This window comes from Liolophura sinensis, chromosome 1 (genome assembly GCF_032854445.1).
Source record: "Liolophura sinensis isolate JHLJ2023 chromosome 1, CUHK_Ljap_v2, whole genome shotgun sequence".
Lineage (NCBI taxonomy): Eukaryota > Metazoa > Mollusca > Polyplacophora > Chitonida > Chitonidae > Liolophura > Liolophura sinensis.
In genome coordinates, this window is record NC_088295.1 from 57,755,851 (window position 1) to 57,778,305 (window position 22,455).

Consider the following 22,455-nt stretch of genomic DNA (forward strand, 5'->3'; position numbering starts at 1 on the left):
AGTGACATGAACAAATCAATTTTGGGCGTCATTTTTCATAATTTATTTATTTATTTATTTGATTGGTGTTTTACGCCGTACTCAAGAATATTTTACTTATAAGACGGCGGCCAGCATTATGGTGGGCGGAAACCGGGCACAGCCCAGGGGAAACCCACGACCATCCGCAGGTTGCTGAAAGACCTTCCCACTTACGGCCGAAGAGAAAGCCAGCATGACCTGGACTTGAACTCACAGCGACCGCATTGGTGAGAGACTCCTGGGTCATTACGCTGCGCTGCCGCGCTAACCAACTGAGTCACTGAGGGCCCCCATTTCTCATAATAACTGTATGCATAAATTCCACCATGAAATGTGTTATTGAGGTTGAAAAGGTTGGAGATTTACAGTAGACTCAAAAAATGAATCTGTTAATCTGTTGTCTGAGTGATGGGAGAATGTATTCTGTTATCATACCATAATTTTTTGCCATATTCAACATAATGTCCTTTAAGAAAGGACATAAAGTCCTATGTCTTATATTATAGCAAAATATAGCAATAGCAGAATACATTCTAGGATCACTCAGACAATAGACTTTCTGCTAAAATTAACACATTAATTTTTTGAATGTACATCCCTACCGCTCTCATAGCTTACTTAACAACGTTGTATTTTGTGTTGTGGACAACCATTTGAATTCTAAAATCCTCCATGAAAACATTAAACGGTCACAACACTTGAACTGACAGGAACGGTGTGCCTGAGAAATGGTGTGTCTGGGCAAGTCAATACGGTCCCCATCTGACCTTTCAGAAAGGAATGCCATCATTCTACAATGGCCCATCCAATACAACAATACACCAGTCTGTAATGCGCATGTCCGGTTCAGGAATTCTAGCTGACATCTGAGCTTTTCTCTACAGTGATAAGTCACACACACACTATATAAACTACCCACCACATTCAATGCAAAAATCTTTTTATTGAAAAATAGCTGACAGCGTACCGGTATATTTAACCTTGCATCAACAAAGAGATAGAATTACATTACAAATATATAGAAAGTACTGCCGTCACCAATATTTTATATAGAGTCAGCTGACAAGTCATGAAATAAAGGTATGATTTGTAGTATAGTCTATGACGAGCTTGCATTAAAATTTGCATCATATATAACTTTTACGGTGAATTCACATAATTTAAAAAATATGAACACAGATATACCGCGATATCACCTGGTATAAAATCTAACCCATATATATAAATATTTGGCAAATGTTTTGATTACAAAAGTGAAACAGATGGTGAAGGCAATGATTGATTTATATCAGAAGTTGTACATAGATGCATGAGGTATACGTTGGTTCTCAGTCGTTCAAGCAGAAAGAATTTGAAAAGGAGTCCCACTTTCATCTTTGCTGCGGCATTACTATTACGCGATTTCTATAACATAACGGTACAATTTCTCGTACGGCTATACTTGCATGGGAAAAATGTATAACAGTCATTTGCATAATGTACAGTAACCACAATGTAGTGCGATCACATTGACAATATATGCAGAGCATTATATCAAGACAAAGTGCATCCATACTTCTGGTAACCAATGGCAACACAATGGTGCCACAGACTTGAACGGCAGTTAGGACCTGGAACTAATTATTATTAGTATTATTCCAGAAACTGAATTCACAAGCGCATTTACATCTGAATTTTTGAAGTTATATATTTTTTTTACCAGTAGCCTCACTAAAACCTGCTGGATAATTTTATCGGACAATTGCGACCAGGGCACCGACATCAGATGAGTCCTGTAACCTGAACTTCTCCTTTTCTATTTTTGGTGCTCCTTTGATTTTCCTGTTTCATTTTCTCTGTGATCTTTTTACCTATGCTGTGTCGATTTCATGCAGTCTTGGCCAAGCTGTATTCGGCGTACCCTATGAAATTTTTGCGTTCCACTGTTTTAAATGCATTTGCTGTGTCACTCTTAATGATACATTTTTTACTTCTCTTGTATCGATTTCTGTGTGACTTTTTGTAGTTCTCGTGTCCTGCAAAGGGCAGATTTTGTTTTTGATGTACTCATTTCTGTGTGATGTGTGATCTGTACTTTGATTCACTGTTAAATGCAACATTATCACAGAAGACATGCAGTCATGTTGCTAGAGACTTACAATTACAACTGACAATTTTAACAGATACACATATACACTCTTTTGACTATTATGCATTCTGGATTGATCGCAAATCATGTCTGAGCTATAAATAACACTTTAACGTTTGGTCCCCTGATTTTCTAATTAAAACTGTTTTATATACCATGTGCATTCAATGATATCTATAACAATACCATTGGGTGTCATGTCCGTCAATAGTATCCGGGCGTAATCATCATCAAGGTGCCATCAATGTGCCAGGTGTCTAACCCAGGCTGTGAGTAGGTCAGGTTGACCGGCGCTCATAACCACAGAGTAGGTGGTTGTCCTGTAACATTCATAAAACACACAGCATAACATTTTGGGCAAGCTTAATGTTAGGCCTGTAAACTTACTGTGATTTTACTGTATATATGCTCTAAAGCTCGCTCCCAACAATGCATTTTATAGGCAAATAACAGGTCATGAAATATTACTTTTAGACCTTGCCAAAACTTACAATTTCTTGCAAGATATAACCTTATCATCCAAACAAACCTCCGTTGTAAGATCAGATAAAATGGGTAACCCTGTCACATATGACATTTTAGGTCAAATATATCTACAGTATTTATATGCAGGTACAAGTTTAACTTGTCGAAAATAGGTGGAATTTAGACAATTTGCAAATATATTGTGGCATGGCAAGGTATAGAAAACAGCACAGCAATAGAATACAATGATATTAAAATGGTATTTTCGTTTTAAAATGCTATTGCCTGACCCTAACCTGATTTAGTTAATTCGTATCTGGTTCCAAATTTGTACATTGGCCCTACACTTTCTGGATCCACCTTTTCCTCAAAAGAAAGCCGTTTTGATCGTATTGGAGACGAACGCATTGGGTGTAAAAACGATGCCACCTAGTACAATGAACAATAAGTTATTATTGATATTGTCAAGAGATTAGCTAACCAACGCTGCTCATCTACTCACGGGTTTAGGACTGGTTGAGTTGACAATACTTTAAACAGCGAGTTCACCGTGATCGTTTTGTTCCCCATAGCATTCATGGCCTTAATCCCTGGGTCTCTGAAATCGAACACCATAAAATGTCACCGCGGAGTACTACAAGGTACTGTTCGGTTGTGAGCCGCATAGCACTGAACGGCTGCTGTGGATTATTTTATTTATTTAATTTATTTATTTATTTCAATGGTGCTTACTTCACGCCGTGCTCAAGAATATTTCACTTATACGAAGGCGGCTTTAACCACGACCATCCGCAGACTGCTGAGAGGCCTTCCCGCGTTGGACCGCAGAGGAGGCATTGGTGAGAGGCCACTGCGTCGTACGGAATAGTTTACGGCTATTGTGCAATAAGGCAAGGTCCATAACAACAGTGAGAATAAGGGAATTTCAAGAATAAGGGAATTTCAAAAATAAGGGAATTTAGAGAACTCTTTTATCGCTAATGGTTAAAGTCCGAATCTATGTGACCTGTTAAAAAGGCAATTACATGCACATGTAGACCTATCACTGAGACCGCATTTACCATAACATGGGCGTCTGAAAGAAGTTTCACAAAAAAGTTATTTAAAGTAGACGAACAATAGAGAAAATTAAGCAGCTGAATGCTTTTGAACATGATGGTGAGGGAAACCCGTGAAGAGCCCCGGGGGGGGGGGCGTACCCATCCGCAGGTTGCAGCAGGCCTTCGCACAGGTGCTATTAAATTATTGCCCTGCGCTTGCACGCAAAGGACGCGACCCCGATCGGGGGACCCGCTATTTATAACCTTTGATTTAGTTAGAGAAAAATACAGAAATATCATAAACTTGAAGAAGGGTGCATAGCAGTAAAATAATCTGGGCATGTATATATATGGAAATTCACCGTAGAGAAGTTTTCTTTGTGCCCTTTTGTAAAATATAAGTCTAATCAAGGCCAAATAGAGAAATATTTATTGACACGGCTTGTGACGACATTTGTCTGACACATAACAAACAGGCTTGAAGATACAGGCTAACGTGTATTACCGTCTATCATCACTCGTTGGTGGCGTAACCCAATGGTCGTAGTTTGTTTCCAAGACGAACCATCTGGAACACACATAATACAGAAACGTCAATAATCGTAAATGTTTCACACGACGGCGACCATTTTATAGTTCATATGATTACGACCATTCCACAATTCATATGACTACAACCATTGCACAGTTTATATGAACTGCAACATGCATTTGCAAATCCCAAAAGACAACGTTAGATATATAAAGTCACAGTTCATCTGATTGCAATCATTGCACATTCATATGATTACAACCAATGCACAGTTCATATGAACTGAAACCTGCATTTGGAAAACACATGGGATAACGTTAGATATATAAAGTCACAGTTCGTCTGATTGCGACCATTGAATATTCATATGATTACAACCAATGCACAGTTCATATGAACTGAAATCTGCATTTGCAAAACACATAGGACAACGTTAGATATATAAAGTCACAGTTCGTCTGATTTCAATCCTTGCACATTCATATGATTACAACCAATGCACAGTTCCTATGAACTGCAATCTGCATTTGCCAAACACATAAGACAACGTTATATATATTAAGTCCGTAATCGCGCCCCTCACCTTCCCACCGTCGAGTCAATATACCAGGTATCCAGGGCACTCAGCCTCTCCTTCGTTATCACCGCTCCTTCCCCTTTCTTTACTCCGCCTATGATGTAATACACAGAGGCTTCTGTAACTGTGTAGGAGAGCTGACGAACTGCAGACTGGAAATCTTCAGCCTGTTCTGTAGTCTGTAAGTGTAATTTGGAGATCAGATACTTTGGTTTCATTATGCATTTGCAAAATTATGCAGATAAGCTGCTGTAAAATATCCGCACTCAATTAACTTTTTAACGTCCGTACCATTATAGTGGAGAATGTAGATGCTTGCAGGAGTTTCATTATAAAAATGTCATAATCCCAAAACAACGCATGAATTGCTATCTTCCAACTAAAGCCATTCCAAAATGCACAATTTCATCGCAAAAGGCATCTGTGAACGACTAAGCTAAATAGTCAGGGTTAGCGAAGATTTCTGATGGCGCGAATACGTGTGTAAAATCATGGTATGAATACTTACATCACGGACAAGAAAGCTCATGGGTTTGGCCTGTTTGTCGAATATCCCGATCAGCAAATTCATCCACCAGGCCCCTTTGTCTTGAGAATAACCAAAACCAAATTCGTCAACATCGAATAATAACTGTATATGTCTAATGGGCCTAGCCAGTGTTTTGTTGAGAAGGTACTTCGAAGTTCGGAAATATTTAATCAGAATCTCATCAGAATTAGTTCACTTCTTCAATTTACGACCACGTGTATATTATTTGAAGTCAGTCCATGCGTTAATTAACGTTTTCAATTTGTAAACTTTTATTGGGTTACACAGAATTTTTGATTTCACAAGGGACGACAACATGAATCTTTGTCAATATTTGGAACAGCTTTATAGGGAACCGACATTGAAAGACTGACAGATACAGACCCGAATGAACGTCCCCTCACTTTCGCTGAAGCGTGCATGAATAAAAAAAAACATGAGGTATGCATCACTAGAAGAAATAACGAGAGACAAAGGTTTGATATTAATGGGTGCCGATGAGAAACCTAGTATACACAATACCGTCTTCAGAGAATCTATGTACCTACCCTCTCTCATCCGCTGTGATGGTAAAAGCCCCTGGTTTTTGGACGGATAACAACCCCACGTAACCCGCATATGTAACACCGCTATATACAATCTGTCCAAAAACACCACGCACCAAATAACTTCATTAATCTAAAAGGTTTATACTCATTCCTTTGACAGGTACAATTAGGCCAACCAAATAGATTGGGTTGAAATTAAATGTGAAGAGAACCAGAAAAATATCATCACATCTCGTCAAGATACATTAGTTAGAAACTAATATAGTACATCAAGAAACGTCCAGTCGCAAAATTTGCTGCATCCCTCATATTCTCCATCCCCATTATGTATGAGCGGCCAATGTTAGTAATGGGTCAGTGGCTAAGACGCAGCGCCTTAAAATATGTTATCAACATACCCGGCGGTAATGTGAATACTGGCTTTAGTACTATACATCATTACTGAAATACTGGTTAAACGGAGTTTCAGCTTGATACACAGCGTTTACTTCTCTTATAAAACTGTAAGCTCGTGTGTTTTAACTGAAAGGCAATTTGTAATTGCGCCATTCTGGAAGGAAACTTGTAATACAGAAATTTGTAACAAATATATAATTTTCAAAAGTATTTCGTCAATATTCTCAATCATCCCATCAGTCAGATTGACAAGGCTGGATGAATTTTCCCGAAGCCTTTTTAGAAACAAATATGCAATATTACAATATAATAATATAAAAATATATAATAAAATAATTATTCCAAATTGCGTTTTTATTACAAATTCCCTTGATTAACATGGCGGTCACCTTTCCCTGTCTCTGGAAGTCCACTATGATGGTGATATTGCGGAGCATATCGGTAAAGCTGTAGTCCAGATTTCGGGCGTGCCAGATGTTCCCGCTCAAGTCTTGAGCCACGATACTAGTACAGAACCTGTGGGATTCATATGGTACAAGGTGTAAACGAACATCACCGAACAACTTTGTGAAGTGACAAGTTTTTCTCCTTTAATACAGTATATATTTTGATAACGATAATCTCAGTCCTAGTTCTGCACAATGCTATACATGCAGTTATAAAAAAGTACAAATTTTAGGTGAAATCCGAATTTTTAAAATAAATTGCTGATCACATATAACGACAAGACATTCACAATATAACGATTTATTACGAAAAATGAGAAGAATTCATTTTCAAGTCAAAAGATTTTATAAGGACAATATAAAGAATTCTGTCCAACCAAATAGCTGGTGTACGGAAATTGGAAACGTCATTGATAGATACATTGGTGGGTATAGAAATTGAGAAAAAATTTGGTGAACAACATAGAAATATATATCAATAAAAACCATTTCATACAGTCACTGAATCACATATAAATGTGTACATTTGTATGTGCAGGTTGCAAATGTCAAAGATACTGAAGGATACAGAATTTGATAAAATGTGGCTCAGTTATAGATCTCAATAGGGCAGTTTCGAGTTCAAACTCTTTTAAAGGTAGAGAAAGTCCAACCGTATCATGTGACATGTCAAAAATGTTAGGCAACTACATGTATTTCTGACCACATCTACTTTAACATCAGCTTCGAAAAAAGTTTCATAAAAAGTACTTTAAACTAGACGAATGGTGGAGAAAATTGAGGTGCTGAACGTATGGGAGCTTGAGAAGTTCCTAAAGGGAAGCGGTGCCATTTGTGCCTCTGCAATCAGACAGTAAATTAATGTCAATATCAGATTGCCTAACACTTTTCACAAGTCACATAACACAGATTAACACAGCAGGACTGTTTTTACCTTTGACGGCAAAAGAGTTCCAACATGAAACTTCCCTATTAAAATGCTTTCGGCGTCATTGAATGACAGATGCACAGACTGAAAAGTAATAGAAACTGAAGTGTGATGAAATGCTTAATATATACCACGTATATATAGGCCTACTCACGATGTCAGATCGTAGAGGATGTTTGGGATCACCGCTTCGCCCAACGTCATATTCAAGGCTTTGGCAATTCCTTCAGAACAATAATTATAAATGCTGTTAACTTGACCAGACAGGTATCAGTGGTTTCAAACTAGGACCATGTGTAACTGATCAGAAATTAATATGCTAGTCTAAGACCAAAAGCCGGTGAAATCTGCGTTTTCAAAGAACCAAAAATGCGTCATGTAGAGAAGAAGTTTAGTACGGTACAGCAATATGTGTTTAGCACCTACGTGAAAAATTATTTGATTCATTTTAACACATTTAAAGCTTTTGTTATTTATAAGGTATATACATGTACATCGTATATTGTTCCATAAATCAACATGGTATTATGAGCGGTTTTATAGTAATGCAATCAAAATAGCCTTCAATTTGAAAGCGACATCTGGCAAATTATTTATGTATTTGATTGCTGTTTTACTTTTAACTTATTTTTTCATCGCCTCCGAAAGAAATGTTTATTTCTTCAGTTATGTAGTGGCGGGACATTGTACTCTGCATTATCACAAGCTGTAGTTGTAGCATTATATATAATGCTTAGTGAATGCTATAGCAACCCCAATAAAAATACGTGCTCAGGCTGTTCAACAATGTAAATATATGCACGCCTGTGTGTGTACCTCTGATCTCCCCGGCGTATGGACTCGGTAGGTAATCATCAATGGCTGATCCAATTTGCTCCACCATGGACACCAGATCATCAGGTACATATTTCCTGTATCAGTGCATCGACAATATTTTATTAACATATCTGTTCCACTTTACAGTCTACAATACATACCATAACGATGGAGTATATAACGCGCAGGTAGTTCAAAATTATGCGGAAAAGTAGTATACTTTCTGCCTGAAAATTTGATACGGCTGTATATTTGCGTCTGTATAGCTAGAATCCATCTCGAAAATGACTTTATCATTTTCATACCAATTCCCAGGTAATACAGGCCAGTTAGCCTTTAGTTGGCCATAGATGACGTCAGCCGTTGAGCCGTACCGGCCAGCTGGAGATCGTGTAGGGCAGTACATCTATTGTTTTTGATGGATTTGAAGGCATTATTACGTTCTTCTGAGGCCCTCCAGGTAACATACTGTTTAAACAGGTTATAATCTTTATAATTAGGGCCAGGAGTTCAATCTGGACACTAAACCTTTAAATACCCCACCATTATCTCTGAACAGATCTTGCAGATTTTTTACCTTTTTATATTTGAATGATGTTTGGTATTCTACATACATGTGTGCTCCTTTTCCCCACACTTCGCAACTACATGAAAACTACACATTAATGGAATTAAACATTTCATTTGTAATCGTACCCCTTGTCAGATCAGATAGTTATATACAGGCCTACAGACTTCTGCAAACTGAAGTTTGAACAGAACTGGGTCAGCCATCTACATGATCACTTTCACATGGACTTTGCACTATTCATAATTATATATAGCATTATCTAGATCAGTAAATACGTAAATATGTCCGAATAAAGTAATAAAACAAAGTACCATATATCTAAGATATCTGCTCGTTATACCGTGCCTCAGGAACAGCCTCAGTTTTGGCCTTATTTCACTTGAGTTGAGCATTTCAGTCGCTAGTACTAGGGTTCAACACCGCTAAGGGGACTTGGAATTCACCCCCATCCCCACCGTTAGTGGCAACAAGGGTAGCAATTGTGTGGCGGTTTACAGTCTATCGCTCGATAACATCGCTTGTCTTCAACCAACACAACATGGTGTGCGTGCCCAGGGGGTGAATAACATGGTACACAGGGCCCATATATATATATATATATATATATATATATATATATATATATATATATATATATATATGTATATATATATATATATATATATATATATATATATATATATTGACTATGTCGTTAAATTATTCAGATATATAAATAAATATTTCGGCTGGCTTATTTCAGTTACTAGTAGGCCCTACCACGCCTGCATAGTTAAAACCCGGTACCGGTGACACAGGCCATCCCACCCCTCGCGCCCCTTTCGAGCCGTCCGTATAACCACTACTGATTATGTTTGCATCCTCAAAAACAATATACAGTACGTCTACCGTACGTTCACCATACAGGTGCAAGCGTATTTGCTTGTATATGTATACACGTACTACTAGTAAGGGCCTATTACATAGATCTATTCAGTTAAGCATATGTGCTTGACGCCCTTACTTGATTACGGTTTGGATCATTTCAGGTAGCTCAGGATAATCCTTGACCACATGCGTCCATCTTTGCTCCTCAGTTAAGTCAAGGTCAACCACATACTTTGGGGGCACGGTCGGGGTCTCTCCTAGACACAGAGAAACTAACACAAGCATACACAGGCATCTGAGCGCCGCCATGTTCAGGTCATATGACCACCTCAACGACCCCCCCCCCCCCCAAAAAAACGTCTATATATATGTGATTGACAAGACAACTAATGCCTATCAGGAGTTAACTCCCTTTGACTGTGCGAAGAAAACACCGTCACTGCTTTGGTGTAAACCTAAGTCTGCAGGGTAGGTTTATGCACATTGTTTGGTTGTAAGATCAGTTCGTTAGGAAAATAAGTTCAGATAGCAAAGTTTGGCGTGTTGGCCTGTATACATCTTACAGCCACAAACATACATGTACACAGACATGCAGGGGCCTAAACTGTATCTAGGTTTAATGCTACTCGCTATGATAAGGCCCTAAGTGAAATATTCTGGAATAGGCCAGAATAAATAAATAAAAATACTGTACATATCATATTACCTACAAATCGCAGGTTCCACAAATGTCTTACCGTGCTACGTATATTTATTTACCAGTATTTATTTATTTGATTTCTTTTTTACGCCGTACTCAATATTTCACTTATACGACGGCGGCCAGCATTATGGTGCATGTTAGGTAGGCCTATGGGCTATACGTTATCACCATGTGGATGCGCAAACTGGGGTCAATTCCATAAAGCTTATATATAGGTTACATTTGTCTCCGGCAGACTATTGGTAAGTGATCTTAATTTCAAAAGCAAGGGGTTTAAAATCACTTTTTTAAAGTTTGAGTCAAAACTGTGCAATCGACACCTTGTGTTATAATGTTCAGTGCGACGTTAAAGCCAAAAAAAAGGACGCAAACAAGCCACACTTGCACGAATAGGCCTACTTCATATCCCTTGAGCGTATATGGACGTTGTATTCAGTACAAACATAGTGATATCACTGCGCAAGAGTGACTTATCCACTCCTTGAGGCCTCCGTGGCTGAGTGCTAATAGCGTGCTAACGCAGCACAATGACACAAAAGCTTCTCGCTGTGAGTTCAAGTGCAGCTTCGGTCGTGCATGGGAAGATCTGCTATCAACCTGCGTACATGCATATGGTCGTGAGTTTCCCCCGGTTTCCTCCCACCAAAACGCTGGATGGTCGCCGTCGTATAAGAAAAATATTCTTCAGTATGTCACCGTAAAACACCAGTCCAGTATAAAGAAATAAATGTTTTATTGAAGGATGAACTACGAAATTATTACATAGGAATATTGGTATAACATTAACACAGTCTCTATATTTGGTTGTGAAGATGTGATAAGACTAGGTCTACATTGCTCTATGCCTCTGCTAACACAAGTCTATATGCAGTGTTAGCAAAGGTATAGAGCAATATAGAGGTATACTACGAACGCCACGCAGAAGTAGAACCCCAAACTGTGAGTATTCTGTTTGTGTGACATTAAACATAAAAAAAAAACATAAAATAAACTTCAGATGAAAGAATCTGAAACGTTAGTTGTAAATGGTCGGTACTTGGGACCACTTCTTGATGATATATGTTAGGACATAATAATGTCCTAAATGAGGGCAAATGAGGCATGTTTAATAAATGTATTTGTGCTAGAATTTGGCCTTTTCAGCTAACAAGTGTGTTCAACCTGAATTTTAATCATGTTTTTATTTTTCATATATCGATAAATATTACCGTAATTCAGATTAAATGCATGCGTTTGGATTTACAAATTTATTTTACAATAATTTAAATTTATTAAACATGCGATCTTATTTAGATCTTTATTATGCGATTAATGACGATATATATATACCAAAAGGGGGTCCCAAATACCCACCATACAAAAATATTTTCAAATGCCGTTTTTGCGCTCGGTGATTTACTGTATGGTTTTATTATATCGGATAAAGGCAATGTTGACTGCTTTGGGAACGTAACATAGAGTACAGAACATATTTATCCCATGAGTTTATTTATTTGATTGGTGTTTTCTCAAGAATATTTCACTTATACGACGGCGGTCAGAATTATGGTGGTTGAAAACCGGGCAGGGCCGGAGAGGAAGCCAGCATGAGCTGGACGAACTCATAGCGACCGCATTCTTGGGAGGCTCTTGTGTCATTGTGCCAGCAATCCGTGAGTTAATGCTGGGGTGGGCAAGTCATGTCTAATGACGTCTCGGACCTTCAAAGTTTATATGCTTTAACTTATCACAAAAAGATTACATTTCGGTTCCAAATCCATCTAATAAATATTGGGCACAGTCACAGTGAATTCCCGTAGCAGTTTGAAAACCTTTGAACGGGTTCATCTGCGTCTGTTTGTAGTTAGCGGGCAAACAATACTTAATTCTGTGAAATAACAATAGATTCCCAGGTGGGGCCATCACATCGTGCAAAGCAGCGTGCAAGCTCGTTAACGTCACCTGTGACAAAGCCCCTACACCGCGTTCTGAAACTCATTACTCGCTGGGGCTAATACATACTGTTTGTCATATTAGTCCCGGCTTCTCCTAAGTAGCAACGCTATTTTCGGTAAACCAGCGCGAATTCGGAATAGCTGACACCCCTTGTGTGCTATTTCGTGTCGTGTTCCACAGAGAACCCTCGTTAAGCGAATGAACCGTTTCAAAAGATACAAGCCAGTATTAGAAGATATAATTTCTTGTAATCAAAATATATCATATACGTTGCTTCCTTTTTTGATTTCTCGCCAGCAAAAGCAATATCATCCATGGATTTTTTTTTTTAAATACCATATATTTTATTTATGCAGATGCTCTTTAAATTAGGTACAACAAACAGACAATTTCTATCCATTTTGTCCTAGGTGAATCATCAGAACTGAGGCAGGGTGTTCAAGTATTTCATAGCCTCCCGACACCCAATGGGCGGGAGAAAGCCGCCTTGTTTACCCAAAAACCCTTTGAGGTCGACTGCCTTTTTGCGTGGTCTTCTCAGCACGTTCCTGCTAATATGTGGTATTTTAAACTTTAGTCCTAGTTTGTCGAGGACAACTTCAGCTGAAAATGAAAACAAAAATGATTGATTTATAGCTAGACTGATCTGGTAATATATTTTTATACTTTCTATACTTTAATATTTTATATTTTCATTTCTTGAATACATTTATATATATTCATTAATTTAAAAAGTTAAAGTTGATTTACATTCAAAGCGGAATGACTCTCTCAACAGCTTATAGGCTGTCGTAACAATGGAAAATTACAAATAGGCATCACTCTATGTAAGAACTGTACACATTTTCTTGGCCGCTGGAATAACCTGTTTCCAAAGATTTTCGAAGATCTCTTCAAATGTTTTAAAGTACGACGTTAAACCCCAAGCACTCACTCACTCAGTCAGTCACTCACTCACTCTAATGTTTTATATCTGGTCTTCAAACTTAGTCATCGAAAAGTTTATTTTCCATAAATGTTTTTATTCCATAATAATTTAACACTCCCGAGATTCCCATTTTCATTGATGTGTATCATTAATCTTAAGTCCATACACATTTCTCCTAGAAAACAAATGAAAAAGTTTCTTCAGTAAGCCACAAGAAAACTAGAATTTCCCTACGTTATGTTCATATGGGAAATGGTACAAGTAAGATGTGAAGAACAATCAGCTTTTTCTCTGCTCATACTTGCAGAATGCACCAGGCTAATACCGCCACACTGGTTACTATGTATGTATACCCCTCCACGACTGACAATTTGTATTCATTTAGTCATCTTCCAAGTCCTTTTGAGTGACTGAGTGCTTGGGGTTTAACTTTTTTTCAGTCCTATGACGACGAAGGAATCCTTAGAGTGTATGCAGGACCCAGGATTGACCCTGGATCTACCACTCCCGAAGCGGACGTTCTGCCAACTCTTTCGTGGCCCGTCCAAGTCCTTTTTAAAACTACATGTATGCATATGATTGTTTTGTATGTTCTGCATCCCTAAGAGCCTGAAAGCCGGGACTGCCAAGCTGCGTAAGGACATCAGCCTATAAATCTTTATGTGCGAAATTTAGCCCTTGGAAACCTTAGTTTTACAACTTACATCCTGGGGATGGCATCCGTACATCTTCCTTGCGTCTCAGCGGGGGGTGTGGCATAAACATGCCGTATCCATAGGTCGCGTGTTCCATGATCTCGAGGTACCATCGGGGCTGGGGATACATGTAGCTTTCCGGATTGTTCATGTTCCGCAGTGTCTGACGGGACTTCCCCGTTTCCCTTACCGTGGTCTGGTAATAGGATGACGAACCCTCACTTGCTTCGACCGAAAGTAGAGGACAATTCGACCCTGTCTCTGGTGTAGGGGGTGGGGGTGATGTCATTGGGGAGGGCAGGGCTCTTTGACAGTCAGGAACAGTAGTGTGGAAATTTTTGTCAGGGATTTTGGAATCACCTGAAATGCTGCCCACTTCCTTGTATGTATCTGGATCATGGACGCCTTGCTCGCATTTCCGATCATTCCGAGTTTCGACATCTTCTTGTGACGCATTTGTTCGATTGTTTTCCATGGAAGAATCAAGACGACATAGTGCGCATTGTGGGAATGCATCCGGAGAGTTACTTCTCGAAAAATTAATCGGCAGTGGGACAGATCTCGGTATACGCCCCTTTATACCTCGACTTTTGAGTAAGCTTTGTAGGACATATTCTTCTTTAACATTGCCATGGTCGTGACCATTATACGTATACAGGCCAATCTTGACCTCGGTATCATCCTCTGAATCTGGGGATACAATGCCGTGGGGTTGCAGATTCTGTGAAAACGGCTCGGATTCCGCTTTATTTTCCGTTGGATGATCACGTCTATCGCCTTTTGCAGATCGTTTCCTAGGCCTTTTGCGCAGTTTCTGTTTTTTGCCGGGAAACCCTCTTGGCGGAGTCCACCGGGAGTGCAAAGCCAGGTCATAGTGCGTATACATCGCGTTTAAGGTGAACAATTTTCGACACCAGCTGTTGTGGTCTGTTCCCAGTGGGGATTTCTCATTACAATACAAGCACTTCTCCGTATTTTCGAACTCGATGGGCGAACCACTGGTCGCAACATTTTGTGTCTGGTTGGTCTTCTGTCGCCCGTTGGATGGCTTCTTTTTGGCCCTCTCGCCTTGCGATTCTCTGGCACTCGCATACATGTTTTCTCTCTCTAATAATGTTATCTCTTTGACTTCAGGAGCAAAGGCGTGTATCATATTTTCTGACTTTTGAGAAGACTCGGTCTTTACTTTGTTACTGTATTTGAAGAGTAAAAGTTTCTGCTTGTTGGAATCCGCCCATAATACATCAGACTCAGGCTTTGGTCGTTTCCAGTTAATGGAGTTTTCCCAGCTGATCTGGCGAGTATTCATGGGCTCTATTCGATTCATAGCGAGACAACTTTGTTTTAACACTGGCAACTTTGTCTGGAGAAAATGTCTTTTTGACGAATTGTGATGTTGCGTTCCACTTTAGCAAGAGCCCGTCTTCTCAAAAGATTATGATCTAATGTTCAATACTAGGAGCTCTGTCTGAAGGACCTGTCACCAGCAACTCTGTTTGAAGAACCTCTCTTCTTGACGATTTGTGATGTGAGGTCAAACAAGAGCAACACTGTTTGAAGAATCTGTCTTCCAGAGAACCTATGATATGAGGTCCAACACCAGAAACACTGTTTGAAGAACCCTTCCTTCTGACAATCTGATTTGAAGAACGCTTCTTCCTGAAAACCTCTCGAATGAAACTATCTTCCTAACATTTTGTCATGTGACGCTCAACACCAGCAACTCCTTCGAAGGTACCTGTACCTTCATGGCGGCTTGTAATTCAGGTTCATGCTGCTTGGACAGGTATACAGATCTAGAAAAATAAACACGTATACATGTAGTCATAATATATGTGCATGAGGAAGTGCTAGGACACATTCATATGATCACCAGTGCGCATGTGTATCCAAAAGAACACAAGTGACATGGAGTTTCTTTTATGCCTAGAAAACTAATATTTAAACTTTCTGAATCTGGAGGCTTAGATCACCTGACTCAGATCAATAGACAGTTTTAATGGATATTTGGTGAGATTTCCAATAGCCAGTGACTATTACAGCTTATTGGAGTCTAGTGGCCGTAGTTGTAGGGTCCCTTATATTTATTTAGTTGATTGGTATTTTACGCCGTACTGAAGAATATTTCATTTACACGACGGCGGCAAGCATTGTGATGGGAGGAAACAGAGCAGAGCCCAGGAGAAGCCCACGACCATCCGCAGGTTGCTGAGAGACCTTTAGTATGAGCTGGGCCGATTCCATGAAGCCATTTTTAGCTTAAGTCAAAATATGATCTAAGAGTTTTTTGGGGGCTTTAGAAATCAGAATTTCAGTCAACCTTATCAATATTATCTCATACAAATCTTTCCAAAGTTCAACTTTCTGTACTAAAAACTAAGCATTGTAAAGACGTTTTAACTTTTGACTTAGATCAGAAATGGCTTCTGTGGAATCGGCCCTTGAACTTGAGCTCACGGCGACCGCATTGGTGAGAGGCCCCTGTGTCATTGCGCCGTGCTGTGCACTTTCAAGTATGCCGTGCATATTACCAGAAGTGTGTAAATAGAGGGAACATTATCGGTACGTACTGCCAGACGCACATTTTAATAGAAAGAAGTATTCCATTGCGTCCCACGGCAGTTCGCGTATCTCTTGACCTTCCAGTCTGATTGGTCACTGCAGCAATGTTACCAAAATAGATAATACTACAGTGATGAATTATCGAAAATAATATTTCATGTTCTTGTTAAAAGACAAAACAGCACTTGGCTAAGAAATATTTCAATCAAAAGCAGGATACTCAGTCTTTCGAAAAAGTAATATTATTTAATGAGATTTAAATTATTTTAAGACTTTATTATTTAATGAGATTTCACCGAATAACATGTAGAACAAAATGGCAATACTGCACAAATGGCTGGTGTGGGTCGAGGCAGCATAGCCTTTATCGATTCACTCCATGAAGTGACATATGATTACACAGAACTACTGCATAAGTCATCATTTTGAGATCATTTACACGATTTAGTTACCTGTAGCCCAAAGGGCCATTTCACAAAGTGTTATGAGGCAGCTTGTATCATTTATGGACCACTGCAGGCGTAAAATTAGTTAATTTACACGCCATATAATATTCAGCGACGTTATCACAAATTATGTCAGACAGCAGCACACCGTCTCGGACCAAACCGCATTCATCTCCCCAAATATATTTTTAGTCGTTGACTTTAACGTTTAGTCAGCAGTTTCTAAATAACACATATTAGAATCAGAACAAAGTTCATTTATGGATGCCGAAGGTTTTTGGGAATGAGAAGACGGCATCCCACCAAACAACGTTTAAAATTAAATAAAGTTTGTGATACAATTTTTTCTCTGAATGTATTACAACTGAAGACTTTAAATTTGCTTTTTCGTATTTCACGCATAGATTGGATGTTTTTTTTTCTGTTTTCTTTTAAAAAATAAAGTACAACTATTGAAACAACGTGTTCAAGCCGAAGTGCTTTCTCCGTCGTGCGCGATAACTAGGTCAGCACTGCTTTCATCTTAGAAGCCGCCGCTACAAAATCAAAGCATAAAATCCACCGACAGTCGAATGGCTAGATCAGCCTCAGTGGTGCTTTGATTAATTTTCATTTGATTCAGAATCGAGCATGAGTCTAGTTATACAACAACCATATTGTAATTTTGTAAACATTTAATAGGAGTCAGAAACACCAACATAACCCCTCCGAAGGCTACGACCTGGACCAGTAATACCCCGGTTGTGCGTCTGCAGCTAGGCTTTTTAAACGGGATGGCGGGAGTTCCTGATAAATGATCTAGTAGGCCTACCGTATCAACAGTGCAAACAATGGAAGAAATAGTCTCCCCGTATGTCCATTTTTGAGAAAACTATATGTATCTCTTGAGTCTTCATCGCCGAAGTCAACAATTTTTATCTGCCATAGGCTACTGCTTAGACTATTATACGAAAAACACCTTGGACTTGATGTCACCTTACTTTCGATAACGGAGTCGTGCTGAAGCCGTGTCAAGACGAGGTTTCACTAAACTTTTACTGGATAAAAAAAAATCTAAAAAAAATATTTAATCCCGGTTTAAGATACTTTGAATGGTAGTTTTTCAGTGGACATAAACATAAGTCAGGTGCTGTCTTTCATGTCAACTCACTGGACTGTGCGGGCCCCAGACGTAAAGTTGGTTCTTTTGGCAAACAGATTCGCACGATTGATTATTTACAAGTTGTACTGAGTTTTAGTTTCTTCGGTTCGGCCATTTTCCTCTTCACGTTCTTATCAGTATGCTTCGAGACGCATGTTCAGTGTGCGTTGGAGTACTTAGCTTCTATTTTCATGTACTTTTGATAAAATCGAACTCGGTTTTGAAATAAATCAAACAACAGGATTTCCGTATGTTAATGATGTTCTTTCTTTTTATCCATACCATGTAATATTAAATTTTTACGCTAGGAAGATGTCAGCAGTTCCACTGTAAACTAGTTTCGCCGAGAACGCGCAGTTTTTTGAGCGTTAAGTTGAACAACAATCAAATGAAGGTTTTGACCTTCTGTGCCAGTATTCTGTAATACACTGAGCCTCTAAGGCATGGTATTTCTGAAAGTCGGCATGAGCTATAAAGAGGACAAAGATAAAATGTTCGGTCACGGAAATATAAATAATCGACTTTATGAAAATGACATGAGACGCGAAGCCAGTTGGAAAATGATTGATTGTAAGAATTACACGGAGAATAAGATGTTCGTCTTACCTTTTTCAAAACGACATAACCGTCTATCTGAAATGTCTAAGCCATGTAACCTACACCGTCAAAAGAAGCTACTAAAACCTTACTGCAACCAGATGGTACAAAGGCGTGACGTATTTTTTGTGACGTCATGAGAATTTATCACGACAAGGCAGCTTCATACGTTCCATTTCGATTGCTTACGTCAAATTAGTGACGTACTTCATTATGACGTTTCAGATAGCACGAGCAAACAATCCGTCACACTTAGTTCATTATGACGTTCCAGATAACAAGAGTAGCTGCATGATAATATAGGGCCTATCATGGAAAACGCTCAAAATTCTATTTTATGATTTTATGATAATTACCATGGTGGCGTTATGACAACAGGACCCAGCACAGACTATCTTGTATGTGGCTAGGTGCAATCCAGTGTTCATTTACGAAAAAAATGTAGGAGTAACGATAAAATTGATTTACAAAAGCTTGAGAAGGTGACCTCGCTTCACTTCGTTCAGGACATACGTTGCCATGACATTGGCAATAAGCATAACCCATGACGCCCTTAATTGAGGTACCAGGTCCTATTTAGCTTTCCAGAGCGCTTGGGATTGATAAACGTAACTATTATAGCAACATAAATACAGCATTAATGTAATAGGAAAACCGTGGACGGGCTAAACAAAAGGGTCATAATCGCACTAGAACATATCGTGTTCTCCTGTGACGTTGTAATGCTTGTGTACTATCTAGATGTTTTATGAGCACACATACAAACATAAACAACCGTAACAAGGAAATGAACAACATTTGGTTTGAACCTCTCCGTTACAGGCAGAAATTAGTTTTACGAGTTTCACCTTTTTTTCGCTACCTTTAAACTACTTTAAGACATTCTCCCCATCTCTTCTCCATAAAAAATGAAAAGAATGGAACTAAGAACGTGCAAACAATGGGTCATGAAGCTTACTTACTGTTTAACTCTGTTAACTGCACTTTATATCTCTACAACATACGTGGTTACGGTAGTTCAGAGCTTACGTACTTTGGAAAGTGCACTTCATAAAACCGAGGTCATATTTCCCATTATTATATGCTCTACAGCGTGTGTCGGTAATGCTTGCAGTTCATTGGTCGAAATGGGTGTCACGTTTCAGGAACTAAAAGACACGTCAACATGTCAAAGATGTACGCTGCAAAAACATGTTTGCTGTAATCCTTCAGTAATTAATACTTCATATCACCTAGTTATACGTGAATAGTAAAGAGCATAACATAATAATTAACACAAATGTATCCGTTACATCGGCGACAAGCCAAACTTCGCTAACGGTCATTTTCATTTTGAGTCGGCCGCACCCGGCATCGTCCGGAAAAAGATCAACTCGTGGAATGATTGAAACCAACGAGATGAACACCATCTAAAGGGCGGTTGACAGTTTTTGGGCCATAACTTTAATTTTGGGCTTTTTTTTTTGGATATAATCTATAATCTTATATTGTGAAAAAAGATGGTCTTCATTTTGGAAAGACCAGACGAGTCCACCCTAGCAACCGATTCATGTGACTTCAGAATGGCGGCTTGCGAAGTTTTGATGCTGTCCGAGTGGATGCGTTGCTTATATTTGTGTTATTGGCGATGTTGTGGCCTTTATTATTCCCACATAATGAGGTGATTTGAATTCAGAATTACTTTAAGATCACGGGACACCTTTTTTTGTGGCATACAGCATTGGCACTTTGGAGACAGGAACGAGTTCCAGGTTAGTGAATGTAACAGTTCAGAACGGTTAATGTGGAAGCTAAGCTGAGAACGTGGCTAACCGATTTCAGGGCTATCTCAGAGAAGACAATGATATCCTCTAAGGAAAACAAACACAACGAAATAGATTAGCTTTCTTCGACACAAATATGCTGACGTGACCAGGTTGTCAGACTGCTAGCTATGGTTTTTTTTAAATTCAGTTTATAATAGGCCTTACATATTACTGATTTTATTTTGTGAATGCAGATCAGCTGATTTCAAACCACATTTCTTTGTTCTCCAGTTGAGAATATTTCACCGGCTACAACATGAAGTAAATGCCGTGACCTATTGGAACGTATCTGGACACAATATTATAACACAGAACCGATGTCATCTTGTAGTTTTTCTCGATTTAAATAAGTCCGGTTTTGAATGTTTTGGTAATGATGAGTTTCGAAGTCTAGGGACGTCTCCGCTCACACTGTGACGTAAGCGAGAGTCTACAAACTGTCCATTGTGCATGGTTGTTAACCTAAAATTTCTATCATAGCCGGTGTTGTCCTCATGGTCTCCGGATGAATGACGTAGTTTAACACGTCTCTCCGGTGGCATTGTTGACAATATGTCAGCACCTGCAACATTATATTGAACATTAAGTCAAATATTTGGTCTACCTCAAATAGTAAACTTGTTGGTAAAAAGAGTACGGTCTTAAAATTGTTTCTGACACTGTAGTTCTCCTTTTTCAGTTTGCCTGTTATTTATTTTTCTTTGTACGTCCAGTATAGACAACAATACACCTTTTTAAATTACACCTTTCACAATAATAACAATGTATGCTTCAGGCGTGATTCAGATTTATTTATTTATATTTATTTATAGGTGTTTACGCCTTGCTCAAAAATATTTCACTTATACGACCGCGGCCAGCATTATCCTGGGAGGAAACCAAGCAGAGCCCAGGGGAAACCCACGATCATCCGCAGTTTGCTTCAAGATCACCCAACGTGTGGCTGGAGAGGAAGCCAACACGAATTGGGCGCTATTCAGATGCGATGGGCATAAATGCACGACTGAAATGTTGAATGTGCAATTAAGTGTGAAAAGAACACGTGTGCGGATTCAAAACGTTCAATGATCTACCTGAAATTGAATGCTCGTTGAATAACACTGAATTCCGCTGAAGGTTCCCTGTTGTGGCACCGTGCATCGTTTGTCTCTTGTGCGCCGCCTGTAGCAGTCGTTCTTCAGCCAGAGACGCTGGTTCCCGTAATAAATTCCCACCTAGGGGCTTTTCTATCGGCGGTAAAACGTTCAAACGTTCAGACTTTCGTTGCATGGAGAAAGTATCACCTTTAGCTGTTTTTGGAAAGGTACCAAAGTGTTGTCTAGAATTCGGTTCTATGGGTGAGTACAGCAAACCTTCTGCTAGACCATTATCTTGCCCTTGTTTACCAGATCTCCCACCTCCATACGCGGAGTTGGGTGGCACTGGCGGTTCAGGCAAACTACCGTACCCACGGAGCAGCTTCAAGGCTCTGTCGAATGATTCGTCGTCGACGCCACTAAGGAAGGAAACTATGTCGTTGCACTGGCTGCCTTTTGTGGGGTGAGTTTTAGCACCGTCTGCTGTAGTAATCATGTCTTGGAAATTTGGAAGAAACTTCTGAAGATTCAAAATATGTTCCATCACAGATTCGGCATTTTCTGCCCAGGACATCATTTTACCACATTTGTGGCACAAATGGTCTGATGGTAGATAACTGACCTCTGGAGATCTTTCCTCTCCTTTCTGGAGTTTCGGATCGGCTTCTAATTTAATTGTGCAGCGTTTGCAAATTTTATACGA

The 22,455-nt window shown here is 39.2% G+C and overlaps 2 protein-coding genes across 2 annotated transcripts; both read right to left on the reverse strand.

Moving 5' to 3' along the window:
- Positions 1-942: 942 nt before the first annotated feature.
- On the reverse strand, positions 943-10,173 carry LOC135462372 (N-acylethanolamine-hydrolyzing acid amidase-like). The gene is made up of 10 exons (XM_064739652.1): positions 10,001-10,173; positions 8,427-8,521; positions 7,765-7,834; positions 6,626-6,752; positions 5,842-5,932; positions 5,272-5,351; positions 4,770-4,942; positions 4,160-4,222; positions 3,117-3,212; positions 943-2,469 (listed from the first exon to the last, which is right to left on the reverse strand). Exons 1-10 carry the CDS (start codon positions 10,171-10,173, stop codon positions 2,391-2,393), a joined length of 1,047 nt encoding a protein of 348 aa, XP_064595722.1. The 3' UTR covers positions 943-2,390.
- Positions 10,174-20,956: 10,783 nt separating this feature from the next.
- On the reverse strand, positions 20,957-22,390 carry LOC135462181 (uncharacterized). Its single transcript, XM_064739575.1, has 2 exons — positions 21,750-22,390; positions 20,957-21,238 (listed from the first exon to the last, which is right to left on the reverse strand). The coding sequence occupies exons 1-2, from the start codon at positions 22,327-22,329 to the stop codon at positions 20,997-20,999; spliced, it is 822 nt and encodes a 273-aa protein (XP_064595645.1). The 5' UTR covers positions 22,330-22,390; the 3' UTR covers positions 20,957-20,996.
- Between the last annotated feature and the right edge of the window lie 65 nt (positions 22,391-22,455).

What these genes read in the sequence shown, in the direction of transcription:
- LOC135462372 (XM_064739652.1), bottom strand. Translation starts at nt 10,173, where the DNA reads ATGGCGGCGCTCAGATGCCTGTGTATGCTTGTGTTAGTTTCTCTGTGT. An exon ending in ACTTCCAGAGACAGGGAAAG is followed by an intron (nt 5,933 to 6,625) that starts GTGACCGCCATG and finishes GTTTTTGGACAG; the next exon opens with ATTGTATATAGCGGTGTTAC. An exon ending in ATTGACTCGACGGTGGGAAG is followed by an intron (nt 4,223 to 4,769) that starts GTGAGGGGCGCG and finishes TGTGTGTTCCAG; the next exon opens with ATGGTTCGTCTTGGAAACAA.
- LOC135462181 (XM_064739575.1), bottom strand. Translation starts at nt 22,329, where the DNA reads ATGATGTCCTGGGCAGAAAATGCCGAATCTGTGATGGAACATATTTTG. An exon ending in CAACGAGCATTCAATTTCAG is followed by an intron (nt 21,239 to 21,749) that starts GTAGATCATTGA and finishes ATAATGTTGCAG; the next exon opens with GTGCTGACATATTGTCAACA.